The 20714-nt window shown below is 34.6% G+C and overlaps 1 protein-coding gene across 12 annotated transcripts; it reads right to left on the reverse strand.

Annotated features, from left to right (window-relative positions):
- Positions 1-15084: 15084 nt before the first annotated feature.
- Positions 15085-20194, reverse strand: LOC107957409 (splicing factor U2af large subunit B). 12 transcript variants are annotated; one of them, XM_016892923.2, is made up of 13 exons: positions 19914-20189; positions 18625-18881; positions 18402-18527; positions 18231-18298; positions 17568-17641; positions 17441-17488; positions 17286-17345; positions 17142-17202; positions 16937-17049; positions 16416-16862; positions 16172-16307; positions 15729-15796; positions 15085-15389 (listed from the first exon to the last, which is right to left on the reverse strand). In XM_016892923.2, exons 1-13 carry the CDS (start codon positions 20028-20030, stop codon positions 15252-15254), a joined length of 1713 nt encoding a protein of 570 aa, XP_016748412.1. In that variant the 5' UTR covers positions 20031-20189; the 3' UTR covers positions 15085-15251. The 12 variants fall into 12 exon arrangements, with proteins under 12 accessions (XP_016748412.1, XP_016748411.1, XP_040968290.1 ...); XM_016892922.2 differs by having other exon boundaries at positions 18231-18304; XM_041112356.1 differs by having other exon boundaries at positions 18231-18310.
- Between the last annotated feature and the right edge of the window lie 520 nt (positions 20195-20714).

A 20714-nucleotide genomic window follows, 5' to 3' on the forward strand; every position in this document is an offset into this window, starting at 1 on the left:
GTACACCTGATATTTGCATGAAAGAGGAATATCATTTCTTTTCTTGAAAATGATCCTCTTTTATGCTTGGGTTGACATCGCTCGTTTCCGTTATTGACGCGATATCTTGTCTTCTTGTTTAACCGATATGTTTGACTGAAAATCCGAAGAGATAATCTCAATTTGGACTCAAATATTTCCAACCCTTAAGTTGGGTAAGTTCTAAACAATAGTCCTGTTTTAAGTTCCTAACAATAGTCTTGTTTCAAGTTCCTACACTGTTTAGAAACTTCTAGACTAATATGCAAAACTCCTTTTATGAAAGTGTTATTAGTCCATTAATTCTTATTTCAATATGAGCGCTTGAAAAAGATTCTAAAGACAAATAAAACTAAAATTTATTAGAAACAAAATTCAAAAAGAATGGATTAATCAAAGAAAGCAAATATTGCTGGAGTACAAAAAAATGTAAAGAGAAAAAAAATAAGTGCCCCAAATATCGCTGCTTGAACTTCTCCGTACGAACTTTTTGAGGACCATTTTGAGCTCGACATGTGTTTAGGAGATCTAGAGTACTTTGTCGATGCCCCAAAATGTAGCATACCTCCTCCTTGTTAATTCAGGCATAGTAGGACTACCGCATGCCCTACTTTTTATTTGAATTGCCCTTTACGGGTTTTCAATTCAAAACCCCTTTAGCCTCAAAGCATCCTTTGTGGGTTTTTGCCTTGGCCTCTCCTTTTTCTTTTTTCTTTTCTTTTTTTGTGTTTTCTCTTTTTTTTTGAAACTACAAACTGTGATTGAATCTGAATTCACTGGATTGAGTAGGTCCTTGCCTTTCGTCTCAATCAATACCAATGCTCCTCCAAAACAGGCCTTCTTTACTACATAATGTCCTTCCCAGTTTGGCATCCACTTTCCTCTAAATTCCTTTTGTGTAGGAAGGATCTTCTTTAATGACAGGTCCCTCTTATAGAATTCTTTAGGGTAGACCTTTTTTGTCATGAGCTCGTATCATCTATTTTCTGGTGCATTGGAACACAACAGATAACTTTCAACCTTCTCTCTAAATTCAACTGAACATATCAGGATTGGATTTAGTTTTGACAATACAAGGAGAAAATGAATCTCGATCTCAATGGGCAAAATCGCTTCCATAAATCGATGGGGAAGGTGCTGCCCTGGCGAATGTCCTGGCCGACGTTCAATAAGCATAGAGGGTAAATGATAACTTCTTTAAGTCAATATTTACAAGTCTCGGTCACCTTCCATGATTTTTTTTTACTTTTTACTTTTATTTTTTCTTTTTGGCTGCCTTTGTTGCGCTGTGATGTGGCGCCTGATTTTTTAACATACTGCAATCTTTTGAGATTATTTAGTTGTGTATTATTAGACCTAATCCTTTCTGGCATTTTTTGGTCTGCATTTTCTCTTTTTTTTTTGAAGCTTAATGACTATTGACTTTGTAATATTGCATATAAAGCGACCTTCACCCTCCTAATGAATTAATCGACGATGACAAAGATGAATCAATGTCGGCTAGAAGCTTTTAATGAGATTGACCTAATAACATCCATGCCCCATACATAGAGGAAATTTATGACAAAATGAAGCACATGAATCTTCTCTCCCTAAATTCAGTATTTATGGCATAACCGATGCAATCCCCTTTCATGGTGGACCAGCAGTATCTGAACCTCATGATTAACCTGGCCATCGAAAAACTATTATCATGTGCTTTTCGAGCACCTTATAGCATCCTCACGACTTAGTAGCCTAGGCATATCTTGATGTGATCATGCGAAAACATCTTTGAATTAGGAATAACCCAATGATGTCTCGCTTTGTCTTTGTGGTGAGCTAGGCTTCGACCTTCACCTCTTTCTTAGTCTCGCAATGTCCACTGACCCTTTGTAGAGTACGATCTGTTTTTCATCTTTTTCTACCATTCTTAACAAATCAGGAGATAAGTCACAATCTCTGTCATCTTCAAAGTCCTGAGATCCCCTTAAACACATATCTCACTCAAAAGGAAACTCTAAGTCAGTGTCAGCATTGCTCACGTTATTGATATCTAGGGACCTGTTGTAGGTACGAAGGCAGATTCCAAAGAATAAATGATTCTAAGGATGATTATTTGTATGGTATGATCATGAATGAAGAATAAAAGCATATTTAAAAGAGAGTCCCAAGAACAAAAGAATATACAGAATAAAAGAATATTTGCTCAAAAAGATGCATTTTATTGAAATAAAGATTTTGAACCCAAGCCTATTTCACAAAAGAATTCTTATTGCTTCTAGGCTTAAAGCAAAAAGCGTGTTTTGAATATTACTCTAGATTAGCTCTAAAAATACAAGAATCTCTTCCACAGTCCCATTGCTCAAAACACTTCCAAATATGCAAGGGTTTGGAAACTTTTATTCCCCGGTTCCTTCTTCGGATATGTCATTTAGATTCCCCGATATTCCTTCTAGGCTTTTGACTTGTTCAAGGCATCGCAACTCTTTTTCCCCCACTTTCAAATATCGCATTTACTTCATTGTCAGAGCGATTAGGTTTTGGGGAATCGTCAAACTTCACAATTCTCATTTCAATGAACCTTTCAACCAACTTTTTCAACGTAGCACAGTTTTCGATTGAGTGCCATGTTATTTCTGCGTGGTACTCGCATTGAGCATTCTCATTATACCATTTTGAGAACGGAGGTTGCACGGGTTTCGAGTAGAAAGGGGACACCATGTGTGCATCAAATAACTTTTGATACAACTCTCCATATGTCATAGGTATAGGTGTGAACTCTAACCTTTCTGCTTGTCTCGGAGGGTACTGATGGTTGGTGGTTACTATCTTTGGCTGGCCTACAGTGACCAATTTGGAATGCCTTTTGCTCATATTATTCACTTCATTTTCATTTATCTTTTGGGTTGACCTATTGGCGCTTTCTCCCGCATTAATCTTCCCGCTCTTTATTGCGTTCTCAATCATTTCGCCATTCATCACTATATCTGAGAAGCTTTTAGTGGTACTCCCCAACATATGCGTGATGAATGGAGCCTTTAAGGTATTGATGAATAGTACGGTGGTCTCTTTTTCTAGGAGAGGTGGTTGGACTTGTATGGCAACTTCCTTCCACATTTGGGCGTATTGCCGGAAACTCTCATTCGGTTTGTTTTTCATGCTCTGTAAAGTGATCCTATCAGGAGTGATATCCATCACATAACTATTGTAACACCCTAATTTTCAGTGGTGTCGGAACAGTGATTCGAGATCACTAAATCCGACAAATGAGTAGGAAATATTATTAATTTAGTGAGTATAATTTAAATGTGAAGTTAGGAAAAATTTTGAAATAGTGAATAGTGTACTAAAAATAAATTTTAAAATAATTAGAATAAAAAACAAGGTATCGAGACCTTGGGAATTTTAAATCGAGCCATAAATATTTTTATAAATATTTATGGAGTGTTAATAAGTTAGTATTAAAGTTTCGTCAAGAAATTTTAAAGTTCTGATAGTTAATTGAACAAAAAGGACTAAATTGTATCAAATGCAAAATTGTGAGAAATGATTAAATAGCTTAAATGATAAAAGAAAGAGGGTTTAAAATGCAAATAGACCCAAGGTCCCTTTGGGCAGGACGGCAAGGGCATGAAATCAGCAAGAAAATAAGGAGAATTAAGGGAAAACTTGGAAAATTGCAAAATTTACTTAATAAAGCTAGGACTAAAGTGGAATTATCTAGATTTCTCTTTATTTTTCTGCATTCTCATAAGCAAAAACGCCATGAAAGAGTTCCCTTAAGCTGGTTTTTCATATTTTTACTTCAAGTAAGTTCAATTCTTGATTATTTCTTAAAATTTTTGTGTTTTTGTGACTTCTACAACTAGGTCCACTTGTTGAATTCATTAGTTTTTGATTCTATGAAAGAAATTGAAAGTCTCTATGAATATGTGCTGGAAGTATATGATGATTTGGCATGGAATTAGAGCTTTAAATTATTTATATGCTGATTTTATTGAAAGAATTGAATAGAAAGTGAATGTTTGGGACCTAATTGTAAAAGAGTTTGAAGTTAGAGTTTTATGTGGAAATTTTAAATTTCAATAGTTATGAAATAACTTATAATGTCTAGGAAAAGTATTAATTGGGAAAACTATCTTAATTTATGGGTTAATTGAATAAGGACTGAATTGTATGAATTGTGAAATTTGGGGCAAAATGGAAATCAACATTTTGCACTAAAACTGTTTTGGACAGCAGCAATAGTCTAACTTTGAAAAATCACCAAAAATTGTAGAAATGGAATTAGAGGATGAATAAAATATGAAATTAAAGCTTATTGAGTCTAGTTTCTTATAGAAGAAATGATGTAAGCAATGAAATTGTAAATCATGAGATATGATAAATTTTTTTAGACAAGGTCAGAATGATTTCTGGTTCCCCTGTTCTGATTTTGTAAAATCATCAAAAATTGGATAAAAATATTTATTGGCTTAAATTTATATGTTTAGAATCCTGAATGAGTATATTTTCAAGAGAAACAAACGGGAACATCATCCGAATCCTGTACGAGGAGATAATTAATTTTTAGTGAAGAATGGTAGGAACTATCAGACAATAGAACAGGGGAGACTTCAATGAATAAACTGTATTAATTGGATCAATCAAAAATTATGAATTTTTTATGGTAAGAAGATATGTGAGTCTAGTTTCAGGGAAAATTAGTGGATGTTAATTTGGAGTTTCATAGCTTCAGATATAAATAATTTAGTGGCTATGACACGGGTGGATAGCTTGAATATTCACATAAGTAATTAGTGAAAATTATGGATAAGGTTACTTACAAGTGTGTTATTTATACCAAGGATGTGAATAGAGAGGAGGAAGACGAAAAATATATGAATGACTCATGTATAAATTGATCACATCCCGATTATAATCGATAAATGTTGGATTAGAAATGATATAATGTTTTATTTGGAATATTTATTATGAAATTATGATTATCGTTATAATACAAAAATTGAACTTATGAGTTTATATGGCTAAATTTTAGTGATTATTTGTTAATTTTATGAATTTCATGATGTGTTATTTCATATATATTGATGATAAAATCGTGAATAATGTAAAAGCATGAAAATTGAATAAATGATCAAATTGAGCATTTCAGCTCAGTGACAAGATGAATTGAAGGAAAAGACCATGGTTGGACCATGGCAACAAGTGATAAGTGATAGCTTCGGCTACACTTATCTGATTAAGGACAAATGGAAGTGATAAGTAATAGCTTGGGCTACACTTATCTGATCAAGGACAAGTGAAAGTGATAACTTCGGCTACATTTATCTGATCAAGGACAAATGACAATTGAAAAGTGGTAGCTTCTGCTACCTTATCAGTGAAAAGTGGTAGCTCCGGCTACCTGATCAGTGAATAGTGGTAGCTTCGGCTACAAGTGACAAGTGATTTCCGTATAAAACCATATCTGGGATATGGCATCGGTGTGATATATGCTACTGTATACGACTATATCTGGGATATGGCATCAGTGAGATATATGATTCGTGTAAGACCATAGCTGGGCTATGGCATCGATATGTGATATGTGATTACGTGTAAGACCATAGCTGGGCTATGGCATCGATATATGAATATGTGTAAGACCATAGCTGGGCTATGGCATCATTATGTGAAGATGTGTAAGACCATAGTTGAACTATGGCATCGAGAAAACGAAGTACTCAATTCCGTAAGACGCTCACTAATTTGACAAAGTTTGGTAAGTGTTACATGGAATTATGTGATACACGGAAGTACGAGTTGATAAGATATGAGTATAGAACTTGGTTGATAAATGAATTCATTTATGATTATATAATTATTCATCTTGAATGTACTGTCCATATGTATTGATAATTCAAATGTTTTAATGAATAAAGTTCCGACATGGAATAAATTGAACACGAGACAAGTAATTATGAAATTGAACTCGGAATTCATGAAAATGACGGTTATTGATATATGGAGACATGAGACATTGATATATGAATATGGAAAATGTTTGATAAATGTGTTTATTCATAATTATGGAATTATATACCTCATGTGTACTATTTGCATAAAGATAATATTTCAAATACTTTGGTTATTTAAGCTTAAATATGAAATAGTATGAAATCAAGATAAGTTGTTATGAAAATATATTAAGATTACAGAGATGTGGCTAACATATGTTGTATGATTACATAACGTGAAATTGTGTATATATATGAGAAATTTAATGATAATTGAGCCCATACTCGTTTCTTGTTATTTATATGAAGTGTACGACTGACAAGGCTGATGAAGTTATAAACAGAGAGTTACACGGGTTGAAAACACGGACGTGTGACTCTCCAAAGTGTGAAAATTTTCTAAGTGTTGCAAAAGTTTCATATGTTTATGGTTTGGTCCCGAACCACCCTGAATGTATGTTTTGGGCCTCGTAGGCCCATATAAGGGACGTTAAACATATCTATGAAAGTTTTTAATTTAGAAGAAATTTTATGGCTGATTTTTACATGATTGATCATATTAAGTTCGGTAATGCCTCGTACCCTATTCTAGGCTCGGATACGGGTAGGGGGTGTTACAACTATACTGCTTCATGAAAGCTTGTGCTAGATCTTTTCATAAATTGATCTGGGTACGGCTCAATTGGTTGTACCATTCGGATGCTGCCTCAACCAGACTTTCTTGGAAACAGTGAATCAATAATTGGTCATTATTGACATAGCCTGCCATTTGTCTTCAGAACATGGTGATGTGAGCTTCGAGACAACTAGGCCTGTTGTACTTCTCAAACTCTAGAGTTTTGAATTTGGGGGAAGCACTAAGTTCAGAACTAAGCTCAAATCCTTAGCATCAATTCCACAATAATAGTCAACACTTTCCATTGCTTTGAACTTTTCCTCTAACCACTTGCATCGATATTCCAATTGTTTCGAGAGCTCCACCCTTGTCTTTTCTATTTCTTCATTGAGATCGAGGACAACGGGATTAATTGAGTTATTCCCCGAATTAGAGCCTGAGCCGACTTGGTAATTCATAGGCGCGAAATCACCGGCCTAAAATTGTTGGGGCCTGATTGTAACAGATGGCCTTCGTGTATACACCTCAGGTTATGTCTAAACATTTGTCGGTGTAAAACCCGAGGGTAGTGAAGATCTTCATTATCATTCCCAGTATTGACCATAGGGCTTTTTCATTTTTCTTACCCTTGAGTCAACAACTGTGTCAATTGGTTTATCATGTTATTTTGGGATTCTAATATCTGGTCCCTCATATCCTGTTGGATCTTAGCCAGTTGTTCTTGCATTTGTGCTTGCTTCTGTTCTTGCATTTCCTTTTGCATCGGTTCTAACCTTTCTAGTCTTTCATCTATCGCTTTAGTTTTTCTTCGTGTACAGTAAAGATGCGTGCTTGGTAGGTTTTTATCGGTTTCTAGATTAACTGAAATAATTTTTTAACTAATTAGGGTCCTTTTGTGACATTCAATGCATATGATGAAATGAATGCAAAAAGAGACGTTGATTCTGGTTCAATTCTGTTAGAACAACTTTTCTAGACAACAAATCTCTTTACATAAAGTGAAAATATGTACGGCCTTGCCCGTATACTCCAGGCGAAGACATCGATCTTTTTTTTCATATTCGGACGCTAAAATCAAATCTTGCAAATTATCTTCTTTTTGATTGATCTGGGCTGCTACTCCTTACTCACTCATCCTCGTGATGCTCGTTAGCTTCTTTATGTAAGTTGAGACGTTGACGGTTCCAAAATAATCTTTGTTGGCTTGAATCTTGAAGCCAAGTCGTGTACTCCTCTACGAACTCTCATCCTTCTCTTGTCGTGTTTACTCAGACTATATTCGGATGGTCGTATTGTATTCCCCTTTATCAAGAAATTCATTTTCCATGACAAGCTCTCTATTTAGCAACTGAACGTAAATCAACACCTCTTTTCTATGATGAAAATGCAATGCAATCATAACCAAAACAAAAGAAAACACGTCAGTACAAATACATAAATAGAAAATAAAGCACTTACTTGGGTAACCACTAGGGTTTGAAGTGGCTCTACCTAGGGTGGGCTCTTAAGGCTCGCTATATGTGGTTTGGTTCTAAAGACAGGGTACTTGAACCAGCAGATTCTTCAATCCTCACCCATTAGAGGCTCATGTGGATCAAGTTTAGTTCAGGGGAATACATTTCCTTATGGCCATGCGGAGGTGAAAACCTCACGAAGACATAGGTACGGATGTATCCCGAAAGCAGTTCACTAGGCCATGCGGAGGTGAAAACCTCACGAAGGCATAGTTTCTCACTCCCATTTAAAAGGTATGACCACAACGGTCATGCAATATGACGCAGGAATATCCTACGTATCTCAAATCACAATAAACATATGACATGACACCAACAAATGCGACAAAAGAAGCATGATTTTTCAAATCAAATTTTCAATTTTTCGACAAAAAGACAGAAAATGATCAATTTTACGGCTTAACTGTTGGTCCTCAGTAGAGTCGTCAAGCTGTCGAAACTATTTTTTTGAAAAAAGGGAATCGACTTTTTAAAATAAAATTTTGGAGTCGCCACCAATCCTTTTTGTTTAGGTGTGATCGGATCACCTAATAAAACGTTTTGATTTATTAAAATATTGGTTTTGGCCTACGAAAGTCAAAAAAACGGGTTCAGGAGTCGGTTACGTACGAGGAAGGATTAACACCCTCGCAACGCCCAAAATTGGTACTTAATTGATTAATTAATTTCTTAATGTCGAAAATTTGAAATGATTTTACAAATACAACCCCATTTAAAAGTGTTTGAATATACTCGAATTGGATGCTAAGATTCTCTTATTTCGAAGGAATAAAATATCACATTCAGTACGTTAGGATACGACAATTCAAATCCTCGAAACAAGATCATCTCATGATTTCCAAAATTCATGTATTAAAATTTCAAAAGGATATTCGATTATTTGGTCAAACGATAAATCGAAATCCAGCACGTTAGGGCATGATTTCTCGAATTTCCAAACACGAAATATTGCCTTATTTTCGAAAACTTTTGAATAATAATATCAAGTGCAAGAGGTGTATTTTTTACTTTGAAACTATGATATGCGAATGCAATTGCCACGTAAACAAGATCGAATACACTAATAAAACGATTTATGATGTTCACCTAATATACATTATTTACAAACTAACATGATAATCAAAGACAAATGAATTAAAAGACATATATAACAAATTAAAAAACAAAGCAAATCAAAATAGAGTGTAAAAACAATTTGAAAATGATAATAAATGAGTTCAAAATAATAATGTGAGAAAAGAATCTAAAAATCAATAATATACAAAATGATTTTTTTTAAATAATAATATATGACAAAATCTAAGTAATGTATATACATATAAAAAAGAAAAATAAATCACATGAAGAAAAGTTTAATATAAACAATAAATACATTTAAAATGAATAATTTGTATAAGCGTTGGAAATAGATATTATATACAAAATCTGAAATAAACAAATAAAATAAAAATTTGTAAAAAAATAAAAATAAAACGAATGAATAAATACAAAAGGAAAAAAATATAATATAATAATAATATAAATTGATTAGTTTGGTAATAGGACAATAATAATAGTAATAATACAGTAATAAAGTAGAAAATAATAATAGAATATTAATAAGCATGATAATATATTAATGATAAAAATAGAAATGTTATGTAAATAATGATAATAATAAAATAAAAAATAGTAATAATAGTATATTTATAATAATAGGAAACAATAATGATAAAAGAAAATAATAGTAATAATGGAAGTAATGAAAATAATAATAATAGAAACAATAGTAATAAAAGTAATAATAAAATAGAAATAACAATGATACATTAATAATAATAATATACGTGCTAATAATAATAACAATATAAAAAAAGAAAATAAAACTATATTAATAAAAATAATAATAATAGGTTAATAATAATAGTAATAAAAAGGTAAAAATAATAATAAAATAATAAAAACACTATTACGTTACTACTAATAATAATAAAAAAGAAAATAGTAATAGTATATAGAATAATAGTAAAAGTAATAATAATATTAAAAATAACACACTCTCTCTCCCTTCTAAAACATCGGTCCGGCCTTACTCCGGTCACCGGACCTCCACGCGCCGCCGTTGGCACCACCGTACACAACGATCGGACCTAAAAAAACCCTTTTTTTGGCAATTTTAAAATGGGTAAGCTTCTTCCCCTTTGTTTTTACTTTCGTATGTAAAAAAAAATAAAATAAAATTGAAAGATAAAATAAAATAAACAAAGAACTTAAAACGAGAATAGACGAAAAAAACACCTCATTTATTTTGATTTTTGATTAATCTCGTGTATTTCTTGTATTGAAAGTCTCTCTTTTTCTTGTATTCGAATCCTTCTCCTTTTTTCTTCAAAAAACAGAACCCCCGATTACAATGGTTTTGAATGGCTTTTATAGCCAAATTTTACAACTTGTTTGCTAACCGATTGCCTCTTTCTTTTTGCAGGCAAGTGGGGTGATGGAGTTAGTGGTTGGTTTAATGGGGTGCTAATTAAACTGTTAACTTATTTGGTGTTTTAGGCTCTCCTTGTTGGGCCCAGGCAAAATTTGGGTCCTACAAATATGATTAACCCTTTGCTAAACAACTTGAGTTTTAATAATGAACGAGGCATCCTAAATTTTCGTTAAGATCACAAAGAGGTTTAACATAAAACGGGCTTTTCAATGGAATTGTATTTTTCGAAAAAAAACTTTAATGTGATATTGTCAGATTCGGCCATAACATATAGGCCAGGTTTGGGGTGTTACAATTTGACATAACCTATAGAAAGTGAAAAATGGTTAAAAATAAATCGAGCAATAAAAAATAAAAAATTCATGGAAGAAATTTTAGTATTCTCGATTTTTATTAGGCTTAAAGCTATTTGGAACAATGATAAAATCCTAGTGCACAGGCTCAACAAAATAGTTATCATCTTGCACTGTTATTTCATCCTTAATCTCTTCCCTTGTGACTTCATCTTCTATTTTCTCTTCGACTTTCTAGGGAAGGTGATTTTATCACGAATGATTTTAGTTCTTTGCTATTAGGTTGATAGTTGATTTCTCAAGAGTGACCACCTCTTTTTCAGTTTCCTTATCTTGAGACTCTAATCCACTCAATAAAATTACGAGTTAATTGATTTGATTTTCTATTTTTTGGATGGTTCTCCATATTTGCTTGCAGACGTTGAACTATATTAGTGAGAGTTTCAACTATAACCTCAAGAGACTTGCTTTGAACACAACAATTGCGTGGGAGTATGTGGACTTGGTTCATAACTAAAATCGAGATAATCCGTCCATTCATGATTATAAGTATTGACATAAGGATCATATCTTTATTGTGGTCAATTGAAAAATCCTCTAATTTCTTTAATATGCTCATAGAGATCTTCTTGGAATGTGGGGTACACATTAGTGTAATAACTGTAATAATTATGAATCCCATTCCTACAAGTTTGCACTTATTGAGAATTTCCTATGGTCAATTGTTGAACAAGAGAAGTTAGTCTATCAATACGATTTTCAAGTGGAGAAAATTTTACCTCATTTGCTCTATTTGGAAACTCCTGTTTAAAGCCGAAGTATTGTGAATATGCGTGTTAGTCTCTTTCGTTACACAAGCCTGAATAATCGGTACATCAAGACACTTTCTTAAATCATTAGCAAGCGGAATACCACAAGTAGCCCTCAATGAAGGAGCTGCAACATGCTGTAATTAGGGGAAACAAACAGTTTAGACTTGGAGAAGTTTATAGATAATCCAGACGCGGCACTGAATTCATGTAGGCAGCCTTGGATGATGCTCAACTGGTTCACACTAGCTTCGGCAAAAAGCAATAAATCATCAGCGGAAAAAAATGTGTGAGGTTCGGGGACCTCGTCTAGAGACTTTAAAAGGCACCCAACTACCTCTTCTGACTCTATCGAATATCATGTGTGACAACTTTTCCATCACCATAATGAAGAGATATGGTGACAGTGGGTCGTCCTGTCTCAAGCCTTGTTGAGGAGAAAATTCTGAAGTCACTTGGCCATTCCAAATCGGGGTGATTTTGCTAGCTTGCGCACAAAACATGATCAAATCAATACGATGGTGCGGTAAACCAAATTCAATCAAGACAAACTTGAGGAAGCTCCAGTCGACGTTATCATAAGCTTTTTGCAAATCAACCTTCAGAACATCGCCCCCTAAATTCCTCTCATATTCATCATCGAATGAACCACTTCCTGTGTCACCAAAATATTATCAGTTGTGCTCCCTAATGAGATGTTGTAATACTGGACGGAGACGATTGACAACCGTTTTAGATGAAACTTTATAGGAAGTATTGCAGAGGCTTATAGGTCGGAACAAAGAGATTCTATCTATTGCTGCTACTTTAGGAATGATAACAAAGTACCCGCATTCCATGCCCCCTTGACAAATTCAAATATTGAATCTTTCACCGAATCCCAATGCTTTTGATAAAAGATTGGTTGAATATCATCCAGACCCTGAGCTTTCAGTTTTTTAATGGAAAAAAGGCTATTACGAACCTCTTTTATCGAAACCAAGTGAGGGTTGAAAATCAGAAAAATCACGAGGTAACGACGATACCTGCTTCCTAGCAAAGAGTTGATCAGAGTAACTTACCACATGTTCCATGATAGTTCTTTGGTTAGTTACCCAAGAATCATCAATGAATAAACCCAACACCTTATTTCGACTTCGTCACATCAACGTTGTAAGGTGAAAAAATCGAGTGTCCCATTCACCCTTAGAAATCCAGTCTAAAAGAGATTTCTGAAGACACAATAATTCTTCTTGCGTCAAAATGATCTGGTATTCAGTATTAAGAGTTGCTTCTAATTGTTGCAAATAATAAGAAAATATACAACAGAGGTGAATTTTGAATACCCTGCGACCTTTTGATCAATGACTGTTTCCTCACCAAAAATATTACCAAAAGAGGACTTCCACTCCTTAATAGCCCTAGTGACAGTTTCAATGGCATGTGCAACACTGCTCGAGTTTTCCATCCACTCTCTCGTGAAGATTTCCTTAAAGTCCATACTAGTAAGCCGGGCAGCTTTCTATCTAAAAGGCCGCAAGTCTCTTAGAAAGGACATAACGACCCAAAGTATTAAGAAGAATTGGGTGGCGATCAAAATATATCCGTGGCATATAATATTAAGCAAACTCATCTCTGCAAAATAATTCAGAGCTTCCGGATTGATCAAAACTCTGTCCAACCATTCTTGTAAAGTAATCCGCCCATGCTGAGGCCTTCATTCTCTCACTCTGTAAGGCCCAACTCTCGACCCATTATTTTTCTGCCCCGTCCCCACATTAATAGCGGCCATGATATCCTCTGACCCAATTCGGATATCCTTAAAGAGCTTCAATCTCCTGATTATTCTCCTCCATGAGAATCTCAAATTTATTAGAATCCCTGGAAATACGCCCCATCCCTAAATTCTTGTTGCTGGTGTTTCTTGCCTTCACTCGGGTTTCTTTTAACCAACATCCACGGCCCATAACGTTTTGGACCATCAGCGTCGACCAAATTTTCCGTCACCGTGGGTCGTGGCCACAGCCTCCGGCTACACCTGCTCCTTTTGTGCCGCTTGATGAGAGCAGGATTCCAAACGGTGACCAAAACAACCACAAGAAAAGTAGACAGTATGGAGACCCTCATACTCGATGTTTTGAGCAAAGTTACCAATACGTACTTGCGACAACAAAGGTTTTGACAAATCAACCTCCACACATATTCCAGCGAACTTGCCTCGAGTCCCCAAAGATGTATTCGAATCAACCTTGATTGGTTTCCCCACAAGCTTTCCTACATCGATTCATGGAAATACTCCAAAGGTAAACCAGGAAGATGAATCCAAATCACTGTTGACGACACAACTGCTGTTTCGGGATGAAAGTTTGGCTTCCATTTTTTAACCGTCAAATAATGGTCCATAATTTTCCATTGGCCCTCAATCATCACCTTGAATCTGTCTTCCTGTTTCTCAAACTTGACCGCATAAAATCCATAACCCAAGTCGATGAATTCAAAATCCCATCCAAACGCCAAAGAACTGAAACTTATTCCAATAGTGAGTTGAAGGAAATTGTTTTACCGAGTAATTCGGTAATAAGTGCTTGATGCCAGGGCCTGCGCAGTTCCTTCTAAATATTTTTACCAATACGTATTGTAGGAAGAGTTTCCACTCCATTCAGATTTTCTCGACTCTCCTTATCCGAGTCTTGATCATCCTCATCCACCGCAAAAGAAGTACAACAAAAAACAGGGAAAACTTTTGACTCCAACAGTGAATCTTTAAAGGATCGAGAACCGATCCTCTAACTACCAAGAGCATCTCTGATTGCTGCCTTAATTTTTTTAGTGCTACGTTCCAAATGATCTACCTCTTCCGCCGTGAGAAGGTTGTCACGAACTGTTTCTCTCGCCAAGATGGTTATTTGCCAATATTTAATGGTACAATGATATTTAAATCAATCAGCTTTATTGATTTTAATTATATATACGTGTTATATATTTACTTAACTAATTAGGTTTGATTATAAACTTCACCTCTATTTTATGAAAATTAATCTAATGAATTTATGCTTTATTCTATTAAAATTCATTTTTAAACATAATTTTTTATATTTAAAATGTAATTTATATATTTAAATTAAAATTTACTAATAATTAATATTAATTATTCAAATATCAAGATATTAATAATAAGTTACAATTATTTTTTATAGTTTTACTAAAATATCATAATATCAATGCATATTTTTTCACTTCACAGCATCATCCCTAAAATTAACATTTTATTTTCCAAAACCTCTTTCGACAACAGTACAACACACTTTGATCTTAAGTACTTTTTTCACTGCATTTGGTTCCACTGCAGTTTTAAAATGCAATTCACGCAGCAAAGGCTCAAAAAATCATTAAACAACACATTCATCTAAACTAGTTTTGACGTATTATGACATGATATGTTTCACTGTCAAATTCCGAAGTTCGTCCACAGGTTGCCACTAGAAAATTCCTTAGGAACCAGATAATGATCAGACAAAAACATAGAATCAGTACAAGCACAATGCTATGATGATTTTATATCTCTACATTAGCCATCATATTCCCCTTGTGCGAACTTGTTTTCTGGATAGTAGACGGCAATAACTTGATTTCCACCAAATTTCCGACCATTCATTGCAGCTTGAGCCTTTTTGGAACCTTCAACATCCGAGTATTCCAGAAATACCTAATTGCACCGGAGAATTACAGTAACATCAGGAGTTTGAATAGAGTAGAAATGACCAAGTCAATGCATTCACTTGCCAATACCATGGATAAGATGAAGACAAGACAATGATCAAATAACTACAAACCAAAGAAAAAAAAATATACTAGGTTACTTGGACTTGGGCGTAAATGTTGGCCACGGGTATGTATCCAACATAGATATGTCCAAGTTTTTCCATTTATTTGGAGATTTTGGAAGATCGTATCCCCATACCATGACCAACGAGTATTAGATAGCAGTACTTAAACAGAAAGTTAGAAAACCACAGAAGAAAATGTAAAAAGCATCAATACTGACCTTCCCGACACCTGGGGCAGGTTCTCCATTCGGATTTGGGCGTGGGATGACAATATTCACCAATGCACCTGCATTTTTCGTGTAAAAATTTCGATTCCAGAAAAGAGAAAAAAGATACATTTTTACCCAAAAGAATAGGTTAGAGAAAGTAGTGTCAAATATAAGTCATATTTTCTGTAAAAATTTCAATTCCAGAAAGAGGGAAAAAAACACATTTATCCCAAAAGAATAGGTTAGAGAAAGCAGATTCAAATATATTAGAGGGATATAGCAAGTCTTCTGTCTGAGTATGTTAGGCTTGATTCTTTATAGCAGAATGTAGAACAAGAAAGTGCTGTAAAACAGAAATATAAACACAAGAAAATAAAAGAAATTAATAAAAATAGATAAGAGAGTACACATGTTAAAAAGAGGGTATCAGATTGTTTAAGAAGGGATTTTACCATATTTTCCACCCTCTTGTCTCATATCTTCCACAATGTCCTCGTACTCATCATCATCTCTGAGATCATCAACATTAAGCGCTTGAGTCAAACACACAACCTTTGTCGGCACACCTTGTGGTTGCAAAATTAGCCTCTGAAAAAGAAAAAAGAATAAGCAAATTAGATGTACCTAATAACACCCGAAATTGCAAGGGAAATGATGTTATAAGATTTTAGTAAAAGAATAATATCTAAACTTAACCTGCAAAGCAATCTGCTGCTGTGCATGCTGGAGTATACTCTCTTGCTCGGGTTTAGGCTGGGTAGCACCCTGGTTTGCTCGCCTAACAGTGAGCGTTTTATCACCCATTTTAATTCCATTTAGAGCAGCACAAGCAATATCTGTAACTGACAGGTCTTGATAAACACAAAATGCATAGCCTTTAGAGTTCCCGGTTTCTCTATCTTTTACTAGATCAAAACCTCGAAGAGGCCCAAAAGACTCCAATAACTCCCTAATCTGTGCTTCTGTGAAGTAATATGGAAGCCCACCAACAAATATGCGGTCGGGGCCCTCAAGCCCGCCAGCAGAACCTGGAGTTAGACCCACAGCAGCTAGATTTAGATTCGGATTGGGCTGGCTTGGACCAAGTGTTGCAGCAAGCGACGGATTATAGTCACTAGGTCTCCTCACCTTCACAGGTGCTCCCTGAAAGTGCAAAAAATGTAAGCACAACTATATAAAGGATTTGGCATCAAGACCCAAAAAGAAACTAAAATTACCTCAAAGATAATCCCATCTAAGGCCATTGCATTACTAGCCTCCTCTACAGATCTCATCTCTACGAAAGCAAACTTCTTTTCATGGTTTATGTAGACATTAACAACAGCATCCCCTGAATACATAACAAAAAACAATGAGCAGATATAGAAGAAAAAAAAGGCAGGTAGCTTGGTAATGTAATATATAGAAAACCCCCAAGTATACCTGGACCAGCAGTATTTCCACCAATTGCAGCCATAACATGGCTGAAGAAAGTTGCAACAGACTATTATATAAACATTAAGGGTCAGTATTGGCTCCATTTGCAATCATAATGGCAATAAATGGTACAACAGTGTAAGGTGGAACCTGTTCATTAGCAGTAGGAGAAAGCCCTCCAACATACACCCGACGAGCATGCCTAGTAGCCTGAAATCACAAGATAAAATCAATAATTTCTGTAATGCAAGATAATGTTTTCTAAAGAAAGGTGCATTCTACATTGCATGCATAATCCATCCAACCTGCTGAGTCATTGCCTGAACTGGCATAACTGGGAGAGCACCAAATGGCTGCAGAAAACCAAAATTAAATGAAGTTACAGGCAAGAAAGCAAGCTCATAAATATCAGGTGTAGAGAGCAATATATACCTGTCCAGTTGCAATAGGAAACATGTTAGGAAACACTCCAGGTATGGTTGGGTTAGTTGTCCCCGGAATCTGCCCTGAAATGAAATTCATATTTCATATGAGGACATAGTTATAAATCAAAGTCAGAATTCTATAGCAGTGGGTTTAGCATTAGGACTTTTATGCTTCATTTCCATAGCATATGCAAACCTCTCGCATTTTTAGAGATTGAAAAATGAATTCATCACAAGCAAAATCTGGAGGAAATATTTAGCAAGACTACCAAAACAGGCAATAGTTGCCAGTTGAAGACGTACAATACCATCAAAACGGGTGCATTGATTCCTCCTTGTACATAAAAGCTACAGAAGTCGGCTCACGCCATTGCCTTCTTAAAAACAAAGACAGAAACATAGAAACAAACAAACAAACACCAAACAGAAGACAAAACCAAAAACCCTCTCAGTTCCAGAATTATTCACTAAGTAAAAAAATTTAAAACAATATTATAGCTTCCCAAAGGTCACTGCTTAAAAGGCAATATATACAAAACAGAAGAAAAAATACAGCTTACCAAAACCAGACCAGTATTTTGATACGAACTTTCCACACTAGATCATCCAAAAACAAAAATAACAGTTAACCATGTATAACAATATTAAATTTTATGAAAGGAACATGTACCTGCAGCAGCAGCTGCCACAGCACCAGCAGCTAACATTGCTGAAGCTGGAGGGGCCATGTCAAAGCCACTAATCCTTTTGCAGCAAAATAATGAAGTTAGCATACCAGAAACCAGAATATATAACTGCAACCACACAATTTTTTCTTATAATCAAGTTCTTCATGATCTACCTCTTTGAGCGTGAGCGTGAGCGAGACCGAGACCGAGAAGGAGATCTTGACTTTGATCTGCGCTCAGATCTACTCCTTGACCGGCGCCTATGCCTATCCTCCCTGTCTCTATCATAGTCCCTTCTTCTGTAAATAACATTTGAGCAAAAAATAACTCATTAACCTATATTAACAAGAAGAAAAAAGCAATGATCAAAACAATTAATATTAAAGCAGAAATTACCTGTCATTATCTCGACTGCGGTAATAATCATCATCATCCCTATCTCTTCCTCGATCCCTTCTCTCACTGCGTTCCCTACTACGATCCCTATGACGATCTCTGTGATGGCGTTCACGATCACGATCCTTTTCTCGGTCCCTATCCCTATCCTTATCTCTATCCCTATCCCTGTGGCGATCACGGTCCTTGTCCCTTTCCTTGTCACGCCCTTTCTCTCTCTCCTTTTCCCTGCTTTTAGAAGACTCTCTCTCATAATCCTGAGACCCATACAAGAAATAGATAAGGTTGCATTTATCTTATATCACTAAGAGACCAAATGTGGAGAGTTGCATGTAATCCATAACACTAAAATCCAAAATGTAGAACAGGCATAAAATTCACATCAAGAAAACTATTTTCCAAGAAAAACCCTAGCCTAGAACAAATCTAAGCAGTAAAATTTTATTGAAAAGACAACCTGTCAACTAGCCAAATTCAATGAGAAAAATAGAACTGAACATCTGTATATGTAAATACTCAATATCTAAAATAAGAACAAACGTCAGCAAAACATAGTAGATGGAGATATAAACATACAGGATTGCCTGACCCAAAAAACCCGGTTCTAATTCCTCCTATCCCCCCAGTCATACAGGATAAAAACAGGAACGATAAAACTGAAGCATAATATGTAATTTGAATTCTGAGAAGCTCATGCTGTTTTAAAAAACTGATTTGTAAAAAAAAAGGAAAGAAAGAAAAGAAAACTCTAGATTTTACAATATATGCATCATTTTCTAATGCTTATGCTTGAAGTTAGTACAAAACTAAGTACTACAAGAAATTCAAAATGCTATCTGTCAAACTAGCCAAATTTCCGGATAAACAAATAAACCTAATTCGAAGAAAAAATAGAGCCTTGGAAAAACTCCCATTAAAATTTAGGGCTCCAATTGCTAGCTAGCATTTTTTCTATATTCTATTTACTCCTTAAGAGGTTTGCTGAAAAGGAAAGACAAATGACGCAAAGTATAATCAAGATAGATTATTAAAACACTAATGATGAAGTGATAGTTCAATCTAAAAATAAAATCATATTACATATTGCACATTTGATATTTTTAGCTTATCCGTTCATGATTTCCCATTGTGATTTCCCCAAAGCTAACAAACAATAAATTCAAGGTTTTACGTGGTAAAAAATCCAACAAAACCACACAAATTCCTTAGAAGTTCCTTCAAACAAGAACTTGAAGAAACAATTAAAAATCTTAACAGACGAAATAAAGTTGAATTTGTCGAGATCTAACCTGATATTTAGAATCGTTTTGATCGTCGGAACGAGACTTAGGAGAAGAACCTCCGCCATAACTGTTTTCGAGGTTATCTCCGTTTCCTTGATACCGTGGTTCTTCGTAATCAGTCATTTTTTCTCAAGCTTTGGCCGAAAATTTGGTAACTTGAAATTCCCAATCGCAAATTCCCAAATCCCAAACTCGATTTGTCGGCTGCAAGAAGAAGAATAAGCTAGCAAGTAAACAAATTAGGGATTTTCTTCTCTCGTTTTTCCCTTGTATTTAAATTCTAAAATTGGGGATTATAAGTTGGGTCTAATAAATACCTTAGTGTTAGTCTGGCCCATGTAAGAATGGGAGTAGGGCTTGGGCTTTTCTTATCATCATTTTGGGCCTTTATAGAAAAATTAAAACTCTTAACTTAGTAAGGTATTATTAATTATTTTTTAAGTCAAATTATAAATAATTATATTAATAGGTAGTTCTTGTATCAAATAATTATTTATATTATAATTAATAGACACTGAAAATAATGCAAGAATGCTAAATAGATGTGGTTTTATAAATTTTAAAATACTAACTAAACGAGTCAATTTTATTTTTTGTATAATATAAAAATGCATATTTTCTTTTAAATTGTGAATATAACTTAAATATTAATACGTTTTTAGTTGCTAAAGAGTAGTTGAATGAAAATTTACTTATTAGGATACTCATCACATCCTTTTGTAATTACAAAAAAAAAAAGATTTCTTCAACATGTTTGATTTACAAAGTATTATTAATAATTTTTTATATTATATTTAATAGTATGTA

This window comes from Gossypium hirsutum, chromosome A05 (genome assembly GCF_007990345.1).
Source record: "Gossypium hirsutum isolate 1008001.06 chromosome A05, Gossypium_hirsutum_v2.1, whole genome shotgun sequence".
Classification (NCBI taxonomy): Eukaryota; Viridiplantae; Streptophyta; class Magnoliopsida; order Malvales; family Malvaceae; genus Gossypium; species Gossypium hirsutum.